Source organism: Neofelis nebulosa, chromosome 15, assembly GCF_028018385.1.
Source record: "Neofelis nebulosa isolate mNeoNeb1 chromosome 15, mNeoNeb1.pri, whole genome shotgun sequence".
Lineage (NCBI taxonomy): Eukaryota > Metazoa > Chordata > Mammalia > Carnivora > Felidae > Neofelis > Neofelis nebulosa.
Genome location: NC_080796.1, coordinates 8,089,695 through 8,102,411, shown reverse-complemented (window position 1 = coordinate 8,102,411; position 12,717 = coordinate 8,089,695). Strand labels below are relative to the sequence as shown.

At 43.8% G+C, this 12,717-nt stretch overlaps 1 protein-coding gene across 3 annotated transcripts in view; it reads right to left on the bottom strand.

The window, feature by feature from the left end:
- DNAH14 (dynein axonemal heavy chain 14) overlaps nucleotides 1–12,717 on the bottom strand; it is a 326,351-nt gene that overhangs the window by 137,248 nt on the left and 176,386 nt on the right. For all 3 annotated transcript variants that reach the window (XM_058701177.1, XM_058701178.1, XM_058701179.1), the window contains exons 42-43: nucleotides 3,212–3,296; nucleotides 1,630–1,859 (exon numbers count right to left, since the gene is read on the bottom strand). In XM_058701177.1, the coding sequence (XP_058557160.1) occupies nucleotides 1,630–1,859; nucleotides 3,212–3,296 (315 nt within the window). The remainder of the gene's footprint in view (nucleotides 1–1,629; nucleotides 1,860–3,211; nucleotides 3,297–12,717) is intronic.

Here is a 12,717-nt window from a genome sequence, read left to right as displayed (position 1 = left end):
CATCTGGAATGAGTTAATATAATGACGGGTGACTTTGTTGGTATTGTTTTGTGTTTTACAATTTTGTTCACGGGATGGTTACGAGTGGGAGGTCTGTGCGCTGTCTTCTCTTCTCATTTCCACTCTGATGGTCTTGTACTTTGTACAACTGTTACCACCTGCCTCTCCTTCCTCGCCTTCATACACGCTCGTCCCAAACTAGCTTTTCCACTGGTGCTTCAGATCACAGAACAGAATTTCATATTCATCATTTTGAGATCAACAATCTAAGATAATGTGTAATTTATGGTCTTGTCTTCAGGCTCACAGGGAGAGGAAACAATGGAACTGAGGGCAGTTTATACACCATAAGAGTTAGCGACATCAAGTCGAATCACAGAGTTTGACAACAAATTAACATGCCATGCTTTGACATTAAAAGTTAATTTCCATAGGAAATAACATAAAACTTTGCGATCCAGACGTCTTAAACAGAACTTTTAGAAATAACTTCAAAAGGATGCTTTAAGAGTTACATCACACAAAGTAGTAGAATTTGTACTTCTGGTCATTTTTTTTTTTCTCTCTCTCATCTTTATCTAACAAAGTTCTTCTAAATATATTCACGTTCAGTATTTGGGCCTTTTGGGCACCTGAACCAATGAAGTCTTTGTCTTCTCCAGGTCCCTTTAATCAACAACAGCTAATTGGTAAGGGTGACTGTTTCAGAACGTTAGGATAGATTCCATTTGTTAGAACTGATGCAAAAAACATACACAATAAAGAAACCTAAGTCCTCCTAAGATAATTTTTTTTTTTTTTTTTTTTTTTTTTGGGACAGAGAGAGACATAGCATGAACGGGGGCGGGGCCGAGAGAGAGGGAGACACAGAATCGGAAACAGGCTCCAGGCTCCGAGCCATCAGCCCAGAGCCTGACGCGGGGCTCGAACTCACGGACCGCGAGATCGTGACCTGGCTGAAGTCGGACGCTTAACCGACTGCGCCACCCAGGCGCCCCTATAATTTTTAAAATGTTAGTCTTTAAATATGGGGTGCCTGGGTGGCTCAGTCAGTTAAGTGTCTGACTCTTGATTTCGGCTCAGGTCACCATCTCACGGTTCATGGGTTTGAGCCCTGCGTCAGGCTCTGCGCTGATGGTGTGGTGTGGAGCTTGCTTGGGATTCTCTCCCCCAACCCCCCCCCCCCCCCCCGGCCCTTGCCCTGATCATTCTCTCTAAATAAATAAATAAACATTAAACATACATTAAAAAATAAAATAAAACCATATGAAACTGGAATTTCCTTCTGTAGAAGTTCCCGCTGGGAGATGCTATGGAGAATACAGACCCAGCTGTTCAGCCGAAGGGCGCAGCGGGGCTGAGGTCACAGTTTTGAGGCGCTACCTCTGTTCTTCTGCTTTACTTGCATTACAGCTTCCTGGGAAACCAGAAGCAGCCCGGAATCTAATTTCCTTCCGCCTCATTTCCTGGGAGGACGGGGCTGGAGCGTGCATATTAACGTTTTGCCTTTCACCTCACATTTGCAAAGACGGGCATTTTAATAGGAGCCCAACCATACGGAGTTTCAAACTAACATTCTAAAGTGAGCATAATTACGACTGTTTCCCCCGAACACCGCCCAGAACTTACCTACTTGTGGATTATTTTCAAACAGTTTGCGGATGAGATTGTCAAAGCCGTAAGTGACTCTGGCGGCTGAACTGGGATCACAGCTCCGATACAGCACCGTCTCACCTTCAGGGTCACTTTCACGTTGTAAAACGCCTCCAAACGCCCACGTAAATGCAAACATGAAGAGCTTCTGAATCACTACTTTCAATTTATCAGGATTCTTTTCCAGATACCATGTACTTTCAGCTCTGGCGTAGATGCATGTAGAAGGACGAAGGTTAACATTTTTAGAAGAAAGTTCAGTGATGTATTTCAATTTCATGTCCAAGTCTCATTATTAAACGTTAGGATACAGTTAGGTATTGACATAAATGTTTTAATGTTAATGAAGAATCTTTGGTAAGTCATGTAGATTATATACTGTTAATATTTTTTTTTCAATTTTTCTTAATGTTTTTTTTTTTTTTTTTTAATTTTTTTTTTCAATGTTTTTTATTTATTTTTGGGACAGAGAGAGATAGAGCATGAACGGGGGAGGGGCAGAGAGAGAGGGAGACACAGAATCGGAAACAGGCTCCAAGCAGTCAGCACAGAGCCCGACGCGGGGCTCGAACTCACGGACCGCGAGATCGTGACCTGGCTGAAGTCGGCCGCTTAACCGACTGCGCCACCCAGGCGCCCCTCTTAATGTTTATTTTTGAGACAGAGAGAGAGATAGAGCGTGAATGAGGGAGGGGCAGAGAGAGACACACACAGAGAATCTGAAGCAGGCTCCAGGCTCTGAGGTGTCAGCACAAAGCCCAATGCTAGGCCCGAACTCACGAACCGTAAGATCATGACCTGAGCCGAAGTTGGACACTTAACCGACTGAGCCACCCAGGCGCCCCAATATTGTCACTATTTTTAAAGTACCATTAGTGTAAGAGATTTGTAGTCAACCTTTATTTCACTGATTTAGTACACGTGATTCACTTCTATTTTAGGTTAAAGTTATTAGCTGAGATTTACCTATCTTTTGGGAGAGGATCTGGTATTTTTCCATTTTATGTAGAAATACACAAGCAAGTGAATAGTTACTCATACCGTCTCCTCTCAACCAAGTCCTAGGGCCTGATTTACTTCAACCTGGCTAGTGGCAGGTGCTGTAAGTGTGGGGAGAGTCTCGTCCAGTCTGGGCTGATGGGGTCACCCTGGTCTGTGGACCCTGAAATTCTACAGAAACCGGGCCGAAGGTGATGGAGCTGAATCAGGGGCTTGGGCCTGATTTCAAGGCATGTAAAATAGTTCAGGATTTAGCATTATCATAAAATTATTTACAAATTATGAAAATCCTAAAAACAGATCACTGAACCGAAGTGTATTGGCAAACATTCTTCTACAGTACACACACACAACGGTATTTGAAATTTCCAGTCCTGTGAAACAGTTCATTTAGAGAATGTTTACTGTATTCCTACTGTGTATCAGCTACTCCAGACAAAACAAACACGACCCCTTCTTTCCAGAACTGGTACAGGTTTATTGCCTAGTAATTCTGTGCTTATTTGAGTGTCTGGCACCCAGAAGGTACTTAACCATGTCTGCTGAATGAATAACTGACCTCTCTTCTGTATTCTTGAATTTGGCAGAAACTTTTGCACGTGGAGAATCTTTCTCCCCAGTTGAAACGTCCTTCCAATCGTCACCTTAAAAAGGGAAGAGTATTTTTCCACAGTGAACAATAGACCCAGAATTTACCTGGTTAATTAGCGAGGTTTATCATTCAACACTGTTTCATTTCTGAACTGTCACAGAGGTTTTTCTTGCACATACAGCTACCTCATCAGACCAGAGTGCGAGCTACCTTTCGAAGGAAAGAGGAGCAGGGAACGGACCTGCCATTGTCTGAAATGCTTCTTACTTATTTGAAGCGTACATCTACACACTTCGTCATCCTATTCTAGCAACTTTTCTGTAAGTTTGACTGTTCTAACATGAAACCCTAGAACATTCAGGTAATGTGGTGCATGTGACAAACTAATACATGGGTCCTGATGAAGAGAAGGACGCTTTCAGACAACAGATTTAAATTCGCTGAAACAAACAGCAAACAGGTGCATCTTCGGCAGGGGGTCGAGGTTTTGGTTTCCTTCCATCTCCCGTCACCCACCTGTCTCGTCCCCATCACGCACACCAAGCAGGAGCACAAAGAGTGAGCGATTATTTCTTCCTCCCTTTAGCTTACTTTTGTTGTTATGATGTTTGTTTTCTTTATACTGACATAATACAGGCTTCTTGTAGAACCTGCCACTCTACGATTCCACCACACGTGGGTAACGATGATTAAATGCTCATGCATGTCATGATGGCATTTAATACAATGTCATTCTAGTATTTTTAAATACAATACTTTAATATCTAAGCTCAAATCAAAAGTTAGAAAGAGGGTTGGCTTCTCATCCTGCTTTTTAAGTTCGTCTTCATGTCTTTCCAGTGAAATGTGACATTGCCACACCACAGTCCAGGAAGTCCTTCTCCTGCTGATGGAATTCACATTCTTGCTGTTTTAGGATTATAAATAATTCTGCTATAAATAAAGCTCCTTGTGCATAAATCTATATACTTCAGTTATTACTTCTTTATAATGAATTCTTAGAATAAGAGATTCTAGGGCAGAGTATTTTGCTATTCAAAAAAAATTTTTTTTAATGTTTATTTATTGTTGAGAGAGAGAGAGACAGAGTATGAGCAGGGGCAGGGGCAGAGAGAGGGGGAGACACAGAATCTGAAGCAGGCCCTGGGCTCTGAGCTGTCAGCACAGAGCCCGACGCGGGGCTCCAACTCTCGAACCGTGAGATCGTGAACTGAGCTGAAGTCGGACGCTCAACCGACTGAGCCACCCAAGCACCCCATATTTTTAACATAGATTGCCAGATGGTTCACTAAGAAAGGCTGAATCAATTTATACCTCAAATAACTTCTGTGAGAGTTTATAGGTGAATACATTTAGCTATCGGTGTGTTTTCTTCATTCAAAAATCTCTTATCCGATGAAAATTGTATGCTATTTTCAAAGAAATGTTCCTTTCATGATCTGTAAGGTTAAACATTTTCTTAAGAATTTTGTGTATTGGAAATTTTAGTAGTAGTGAAAAGATCCCCGGACTCGGGTAACTTCTACATCTGCTCTCCCCTCTATCCTGTCTTGGTCGCTAGGTTAGCTGAAAATGTGGAGGAAGAATCCTCCGTATACGCATACATTGTAGGGTGTGGAATGGTCTATGAGGGCAGGAATGCCACTGCATATTTGAGGGTTTATATCAAGTCCTGAAAAATTTGGGGGAATAATTTAAAAAACTCTTTTTATTAGGTAAAATATATGCCATAAAATTGACCATTTTGACCACTAACTGTACAGTTCAATGGCATTACGTACGTTTACGGCTTTGCACAACCATCTCCACCATCCATATCTAGAACTTTCCATCATGTCGTACTAAAACTCTACACCCTTTACACAACAACTCCCCATTCCCTTTTCTCCCAGACCCTGGTAATCGCTAGTCTACTTTCTGTCCCCGTGCATTTGCCTTTTCCAGGTACCTCATATAAATGGATTCATACAATTGTGTCCTTTTGTGACTTATTTCACTTAGTATACTGTCCCCCAGGGTCATCCATGTTGTAGCATGTGTCAGAATTCCTTTTTGTGGCTGGAGAATATCCATTCTTCTGTCAAGAGACCACTGGGTGGTTTCCACCTTTTGGCTCTTATGAATCGCACTGTTGTGAACACGGGTGTGCAAATATCTGTTCAAGTCCTTGCTTCAGGTCTTTTGCGTATATACTCCGAAGTGGAATTGTTGGGTCAAGTGATAATTTTATGTCCAATCTGTTTAGGAACAGCCATACCGTTCTCCATAGCGGCTGCGTCATTCTACGTGGTCATCAACAGTGCACAAGACTTCCAATTTCTCCCCATCCATGCCCCAATCTGTTATCTTCTGATTTTCAAAAAATTTTATAATCGCCATCCTAGCGGCTATGAAGTGGTATCTCACTGTGGGTTTGCCTTCATGCATTTCTTTAATAATTAGTGATGTCGGGCATTTTTCATTTGCTTGTTGGCCATTTGCATATTTTCTTTGGAGAAAGGTCTATTCAGGTCTTTCACCTCCTTTTAAATTAGGTTGTTTGGGGTGCTCGGGTGGCTCAGTGGGTTAAGTGTCTGACGTCGGCTCGGGTCACGATCTCACGGTTCATGAGTTCGAGCCCCACGTCGGGCTCAGTGCTGACAGTTCGGAGCCTGCTTCAGGTCCTCTGCACCCCTCTCTGTCTGCCCCTACCCCCTGTTTTCTTTCTCTCAAAATAAATAAACTTAATTAGGTTGTTTGGGTTTTTGTTAAGTTGCAGGAATTCCTTATATATTCTGGATATTAACTCCTTAGCAGATAATGTGATTTGAAAATAATTTCTCCCAGTCTGAGGTTTTCTTTTTACACTGTTGATAATTTAAGCTAAAAATAAAACTCTAACAAGGTTAAAAAATATAGGTTATAACAAAATATATTTCATAACCAGGTTATAAAATATAGAAGGATATTTTTATGAAACTTGGTGGTAAGTACACTACTGATGTTTGCCCACTGATTTAACATCTGGTGACTTCGCTGTAATCTCCAATTCTAATCAACTGCTGATTTTTCTGGTTTTTTTTTTTTTTAATAATGAATAGGACTATAGCCTCTGCATACAGTAATAGCTTTGTCTCTTTCTGTTTTTTTAATGTTTATTTTTGAGAGGGAGCATGAGCGAGGGAGGGGCAGAGAGAGAGAGAGAGAGAGAGAGAGAGAGAGAGAATCCCAAGCAGGGTCCGTACTGCCAGCTCGGAGCCCGACGTGGGGTCAAACTCATAAGCCTTGAGTTCATGTGTGACCTTGGCCAAAATCAAGAGTCAGACACTTAACGGACTGAGCCAGCCAGATGCCCCTCTTCCTTTTTACTTCTCAGAAACCTCCTTTTTCCCCTCTAACTATTGCTACATTGATTAGCACCCCCAAGACCATGTTGAATAGTAACAGGAGTAAACGCAGCATTAACAGAATTGTTGGAGGAGGCCATCGAGAGGACGCGACCGCGGCTGGGCCACAAGCTGGACCCAGGCAACTGGACATTTGTTACCCCTCTCCCGTTGTTGGAGTGCACGTGCTGCCCACTGTTCCAACGCCAGGAGCCATTCCAAGAATGTGGTCTCGAGAGAGCAACGTGTTGTCAAGAACACCCTGAATGAATAGGATGACTGAATCCCACTAAGGCCTCTGTATAAGCTTTTAAGATTCTTGTGCGTGGGTGCGGGGATCCGCTCATCCTGCAGTCCTTCAAGACGAGCCTTGTATGTAGGCTCTCTTGCTGACCGCCACAGCCACCTACAACCTGGAGTGGCCTCTTGGGTGTCTCCCTGCCTCCGCGTATAGGGGCCAATTTGAACTCCACCCGGGAAGCAAACGTACAACTGTCAGGGGACAAAAGAAACTCGACTTGGGAACAAGGCATCCACGAGGGGAAGTCCCAGGCTAGCCACGAACCTCTGCACAGGGAGGGATGGCCCCTGAGTCGGATGTGAGCTGAGGACACACGGTAGCACGGCGCAGCAGAGAAGGGCGCCAGTGGCTGCCGTGAGGGGCTGGCCATTGACGCCCGAGCGGGGTCTGGAGTTCGGGTTAGGAAGTGAGAAGAACCGAGGTGAGAACGAGATGTGCACCTGTCTGCCCCTCTTCCGTCTGCTGGTTTTACGGAACGAGGAGGGCCCAAGTGCCACCCGTCACGGCCCGAGCCCTCGGACATATCCTGATGGGGAATCTAAGAGGGGGAACCATGGACAAAATGAGGGCAGCAGAAGGGAGGACGTTCGGCTGGACAACGAAGCAGATGAAGTGCCCCATGTCATCTGACCCTAATATGAAGACAGATTTTAAACAGCGACTACCCCGGACGTCTGCTAACACAGAAGTACACCCCAAAAGTCCTAGGAGGAAAACTTACATTTTCTCTCTGTCCCTTGAAAATGGAAATCTGATCATGTCTTTAAAATGTGATTACCCCACGAGAGAACTAAGACGCCGCCCCTGCGCACCTGAGACAGGAACAGAAGGGTGGATACAGGGGGCAGTACAAGCTTCTCCCCCACATCCAGGCCTCAGCCTCCAGGAGGAAACTCATCAAGGGCGAACACAAACCTTAAGTCTTCCCCGCGAATACCAGTAAGACACTCTGGCCATTCGGTCGGGAAACCTTAACTTGCCCCATCTGCCACAGACACGGTCTGAGCTCAACTGTTATTTATAAACTAGTGGGTTTTACCAGATTCCTGGGTGCATTTTATTATTAAAGCTATAGGGTCTCTGTAGCTGTCTGGGTGTGTATGTATGTGTCTGGGTATATGCTCTCTATAAACAACATTTTTGTACCTCCAGATTATATTGTCAAAATTAATTTATAAAAGATCTCTATTTAATCGGCCTAAAGAAAAATAAGCTTTGGTATCAAGAATTAGCACACTGGTTATGTTGAACTCCTCCCTCTGAGTGAGGGTTCTAAACATGTCCTATTTGGTCTGGACGCCACATGGGGTCTCACCCAAGCTTTCCCCTACTGCTATGCAAGCCCGGCTATTGTCGTGAGGGGACTAAAGAAGCTGAGCCCCTTACACCAATGCCCTTGTCGAACAGAACAATGACTGAGGGCCACATTTTAAAAGTCACGATATACAAGACTAGGCGAAAGAACACCACACTAAATGCAGGATGCACCTTCCAGTATCTTCTACAAGCAGAAAGGTTAAGTGAAAAAAATATAAAGCAGCAGACTGAATTACTAACGAGTAAAATCTCCTTGGCCAGGTAGACTGAAGTACCGCCCCAGGCTTTAAGACGTGTGAAGAGTCAGAGTCCACTGCCCCATGGGCCAGACTGCGGACCCCAGCCCAAACACCCGGTAGCATAAAGACGTAAAATCACAGGAAACATCCCAGCCCCATCATGCCTGGGAAGACATTATCTCCTAGGACTTGCAATGAGTCATCCCACTGGAACAGAGGAGCTCCCGCCCCTGGCCAACAGGTATGGTGTGCACAACCGAGTCAGGTTTCTAAAGCTGTCGACCTCTCTCTCCCCAAGGCAAGGTGGGCACGTCCTGTTTTCGCGTGGCTGTCATCTTTTTTCCTCCACCGGCCTGGAGGGCACCACAGCACACACAGAAGCCACCAAATCCGTTCAGCAAGCCTCAAATGAGAGCCAACAAAGCCCATCTTTACTGAATCCGAAAATATCTCTAATGAGAAAAGCTGTCTTCCAAAATAAGACGGCCTTGGACATGATTACTGTCTAACAAGGAGGCCCCCGTACTATTATCCAGGCAAAATGTTATGCGTTCATACCTGATGAGTCTGTTAATGTATCATATTTATTAAGTCACATGAACCCACAAGTGAAGGTGTTAATGATCCCAGCCCCAACCTCGGGCACTTGATAAATCAGTGGTTTGGATCACGGGGCTCTGAATGGAAACAAACATTGTTGCTTATTTTGGGAATCATTATCTTCATCTGTGTCTTCTCCTGAATGTGCCTGTATTGTTGCTGTGGTACCTGCCCCAGTGCAGCCAGATAACCACCAAACGAGCCATCTCCATGCTGCTGAGACCCCATGCCGACCACTCAGGGCACATTGTGGAAGGGAGGGCAATTAAGATTGTAAAAAACCCATCGCAGGAGATAAAATGGTGAAGGAAGTCATCGAGAAGACATGACTACTGGTGACCTCTAAGCTGGATGGAGGTAATCAGAGGTTCCTTCCCCTCCCTTGTCCTGGGGATGGATGTTCTGCCCGCTTCCTCCACTCGGAGCCATTTCAAGGACGCGGCCCTGAGACAGCAACGTGTTGACGCCATCTGGACTATGTACGTTACCAAACCTCATGAAGGCCTCTACATAAACTTTTAAAACTCTGGAAAGCAGGTGTGGAGACCTACTCATAGCTGCCCAAGACAAACGTCATCTCTTAGTTCCCTAGCTTACTAAACTGTAGCAGCAGAAGCAGGCGGTTTTTATAGGCAAGGAAACTGACAGATGAGGTCTGTGCTGGACCGCTGTGGGTGCAAACTGGTGCAGCCACTGTAGAAAACAGTAGGGAGGTTCCTCAAAAAATTGAAAACAGAAGTCCACTACTGGGTATTTACCTAAACAGAACTGAAAACCCTAATTCAAAAAGATATAGCATCCGTATGTTTCTTGCGGCATTATTTATAATAGCCAAGATACGGAAACAACCCAAGTGTCCATCCATAAATCAGTGGAATGAAACAGAAAACCCAGAAATGAATCCACAACGCTATGGTCAGTTAATCTTTGACACAGCAGGAAAGAATATCCAATGGAAAAAAAGACACTCTCTTTAACAAATGGTGTTGGGAAAACTGGACAGCTACATGCAAAAGAATGGAACTACACCAACATAAAAATAAATTCAAAATAGATGAAAGACATAAGTGTGAGACATGAAACCATAGAAATCCTAGAGGAAAACATAGTTGGTAACCTCTTTGACCTCAGCTGTAGCAACTTATTTCTAGATAAGTCTCTTAAGGCAAGGGAAACAAAAGCAAAAATAATCCACTGGGACTTCATCAAGATAAAAAGCTTCTCCACAGAGAAGGAAACAATCAATAAAACTAAAAGGTGACCTACAGAATGGGAGAAGATATTTGCAAATAAAGGGTTAGTATCCAAAATATATAAGAAACTGATCTAACTCAATACCCCAAAAACAAATAATCCAATTAAAAATGGGCACAAGACATAAACAGACATTTTTCCCAAGGACGACATCCAGATGGCCAACACACACATGGAAAGATGCTCAACATCATTCATCATCAGGAAAATGCAGATCAAAACCATGAGGAGATACCACCTCACACCTGTCAGAATGGCTAAAATTAACAACTCAGGCAAGGACAGATGTTGGTGAGGATGCGGAGAAAGGGGAACACTTTTGCACTTTTGGTAGGAATGCAAACTGGTGCGGCAGCCACTCTGGAAAACAGTGTGGAGGTTCCTTGAAAAGTTAAAAATAGAGCTACCCTATGACCCAACAATTGCACTACTAGGTATTTACCCAAAGGATACAAAAATATTAATTCAAAGGGAGGCATACACCCCTATGTTTATAGCAGCGCTATCTACAATAACCAAGTTATGGAAATAGCCCAAGTGCCCAGTGACTGATGAATGGATAAAGAGGATGTGGTGTATATATATACAATGGGATATTATTCAGCCATAAAAAGAATGAAATCTTGCCATTTGCAATCATGTGGACAGAGCTAGGGAGCATGATGCTAAGCAAAATAAGTCAGAGAAAGACAAATACCATACAATTGTACTCATATGTGGAATTTAAGAAACAAAACAAATGAGCAAAAGGAAAAAAAGAGAGAGAGAGAGAGAGAGAGGAAAACCAACAAACAGACTCTTAACTCTAGAGAACACACTTATGGTCACCAGAGGGGAGGTGGTGGGGGACGGGGGAGATAGGACATGGGGATTAAGGAGGGCACTTGTGATGAGCACCGGGTGATGCAGGGAAGTGTTGGATCACTGTGCTGTGCCCCCGAAACTAATATAACACTGTATGTTCACTATCTGAAATTTAAGTAAAAACTTACAAAAAACAGATGAATGGATAAAGAAGTGGTGTGTGTGTGTGTGTGTGTGTGTGTGTGTGTGTGTGTAGTGGGATGTTACTGAGCCATGAAAAAGAATGAAATCTTGCCATTTGGAATGACATGGAGGGACCTAGAAGGCATCATCCTAAGTGAAATCAGTCGGAAAGACAAATACCATATGATTTCGAGCATACATGGAATTTAAGAAACAGATGAACAAAGACAAACAGAGACAAACAAAAAACAAACAACAAAAAAAAACCGACCCCAGACCCTTAAAAACAGAGAACAAACTGGTGGTTGCCAGAGGGGAGCTGGGTGGGGGATGGGTGGAACAGGTGAAGGGAAGTAAGAGCACCCATCATGCTGAGCACAGGGTGAGGTGCAGAAAGGTTGAATCACTGTACTGCACCCGAAACTAACAATGCTGTCTGTTAACTCTGCTTCAGTTACAAAAAAGAAAACCCTGCCAGCTCCCAATCTGGATTAGTCTGCCTCTTTCTTTGGTCTCTCCTCACCCTCCAGGTGTGGGTGCCACTTTCAGATTCACCCAAGAAACTCCCAAGGTTCTGAATCGATAGGAATGCATCTCATGATTACTGCTGAAAATGTCTACTGTAGGTTTTTAATAGAAAAAGCCAAGGGTTAAGAAAGTTATCTTTCGGGGGCGCCCGGGTGGCTCAGTCGGTTGAGCGTCCGACTTCGGTTCAGGTTATGATCTCGCGGTCTGTGGGCTCGAGCCCCGCGTCGGGCTCCGTGCTGACAGCTTGCTCAGAGCCTGGAGCCTGCTCCGGATTCTGTCTCCCTTTCTCTCTGCCCCTGCCCCGTTCACACTCTGTCTCTGTCTCTCGCAAAAATACATAAACATTCAAAAAAAAAAAAAAAAGTAAGTTATCTTTTTTTGGATTGCCAAGTATCTTTTATTATTTTTTTAATGTTTATTTATTTTTTTGGTGGGGGGGTGGAGGGTCAGAGAGAGGGAAGCAGGCTCCAGAGAGAGGGAATCTGAAAGCAGGCTGCAGGCCCTGAGCTGTCAGCACAGAGCCCAACGCGGGGCTTGAACCCACAAACCGTGAGATCATGACCTGAGCTGAAGTCCATTAACTGAGCCACCCAGGCACCCCACCAAGTGTCTTTTAACATATAAGTTGTACAATGTTATTTAAATGCATTTCCCATTTATTGAAATAATGACATAGTTTCTTTCTTTTGATAGGCTTATTTGGCAAGTTATTCTGACAGATAATTGTCACGTTAAATCATTCTTACATGCTGAAGGCAACGCTACTTTGTCGTGGTGTATCTTTAGTCCCCCTAGTTTTCTAGTATTTTTTTTTATAATCTCAGCATCCACATTTATGAACAGACTTGGTCTATAATTGTCCATTCCGTATCACCTTGTCTG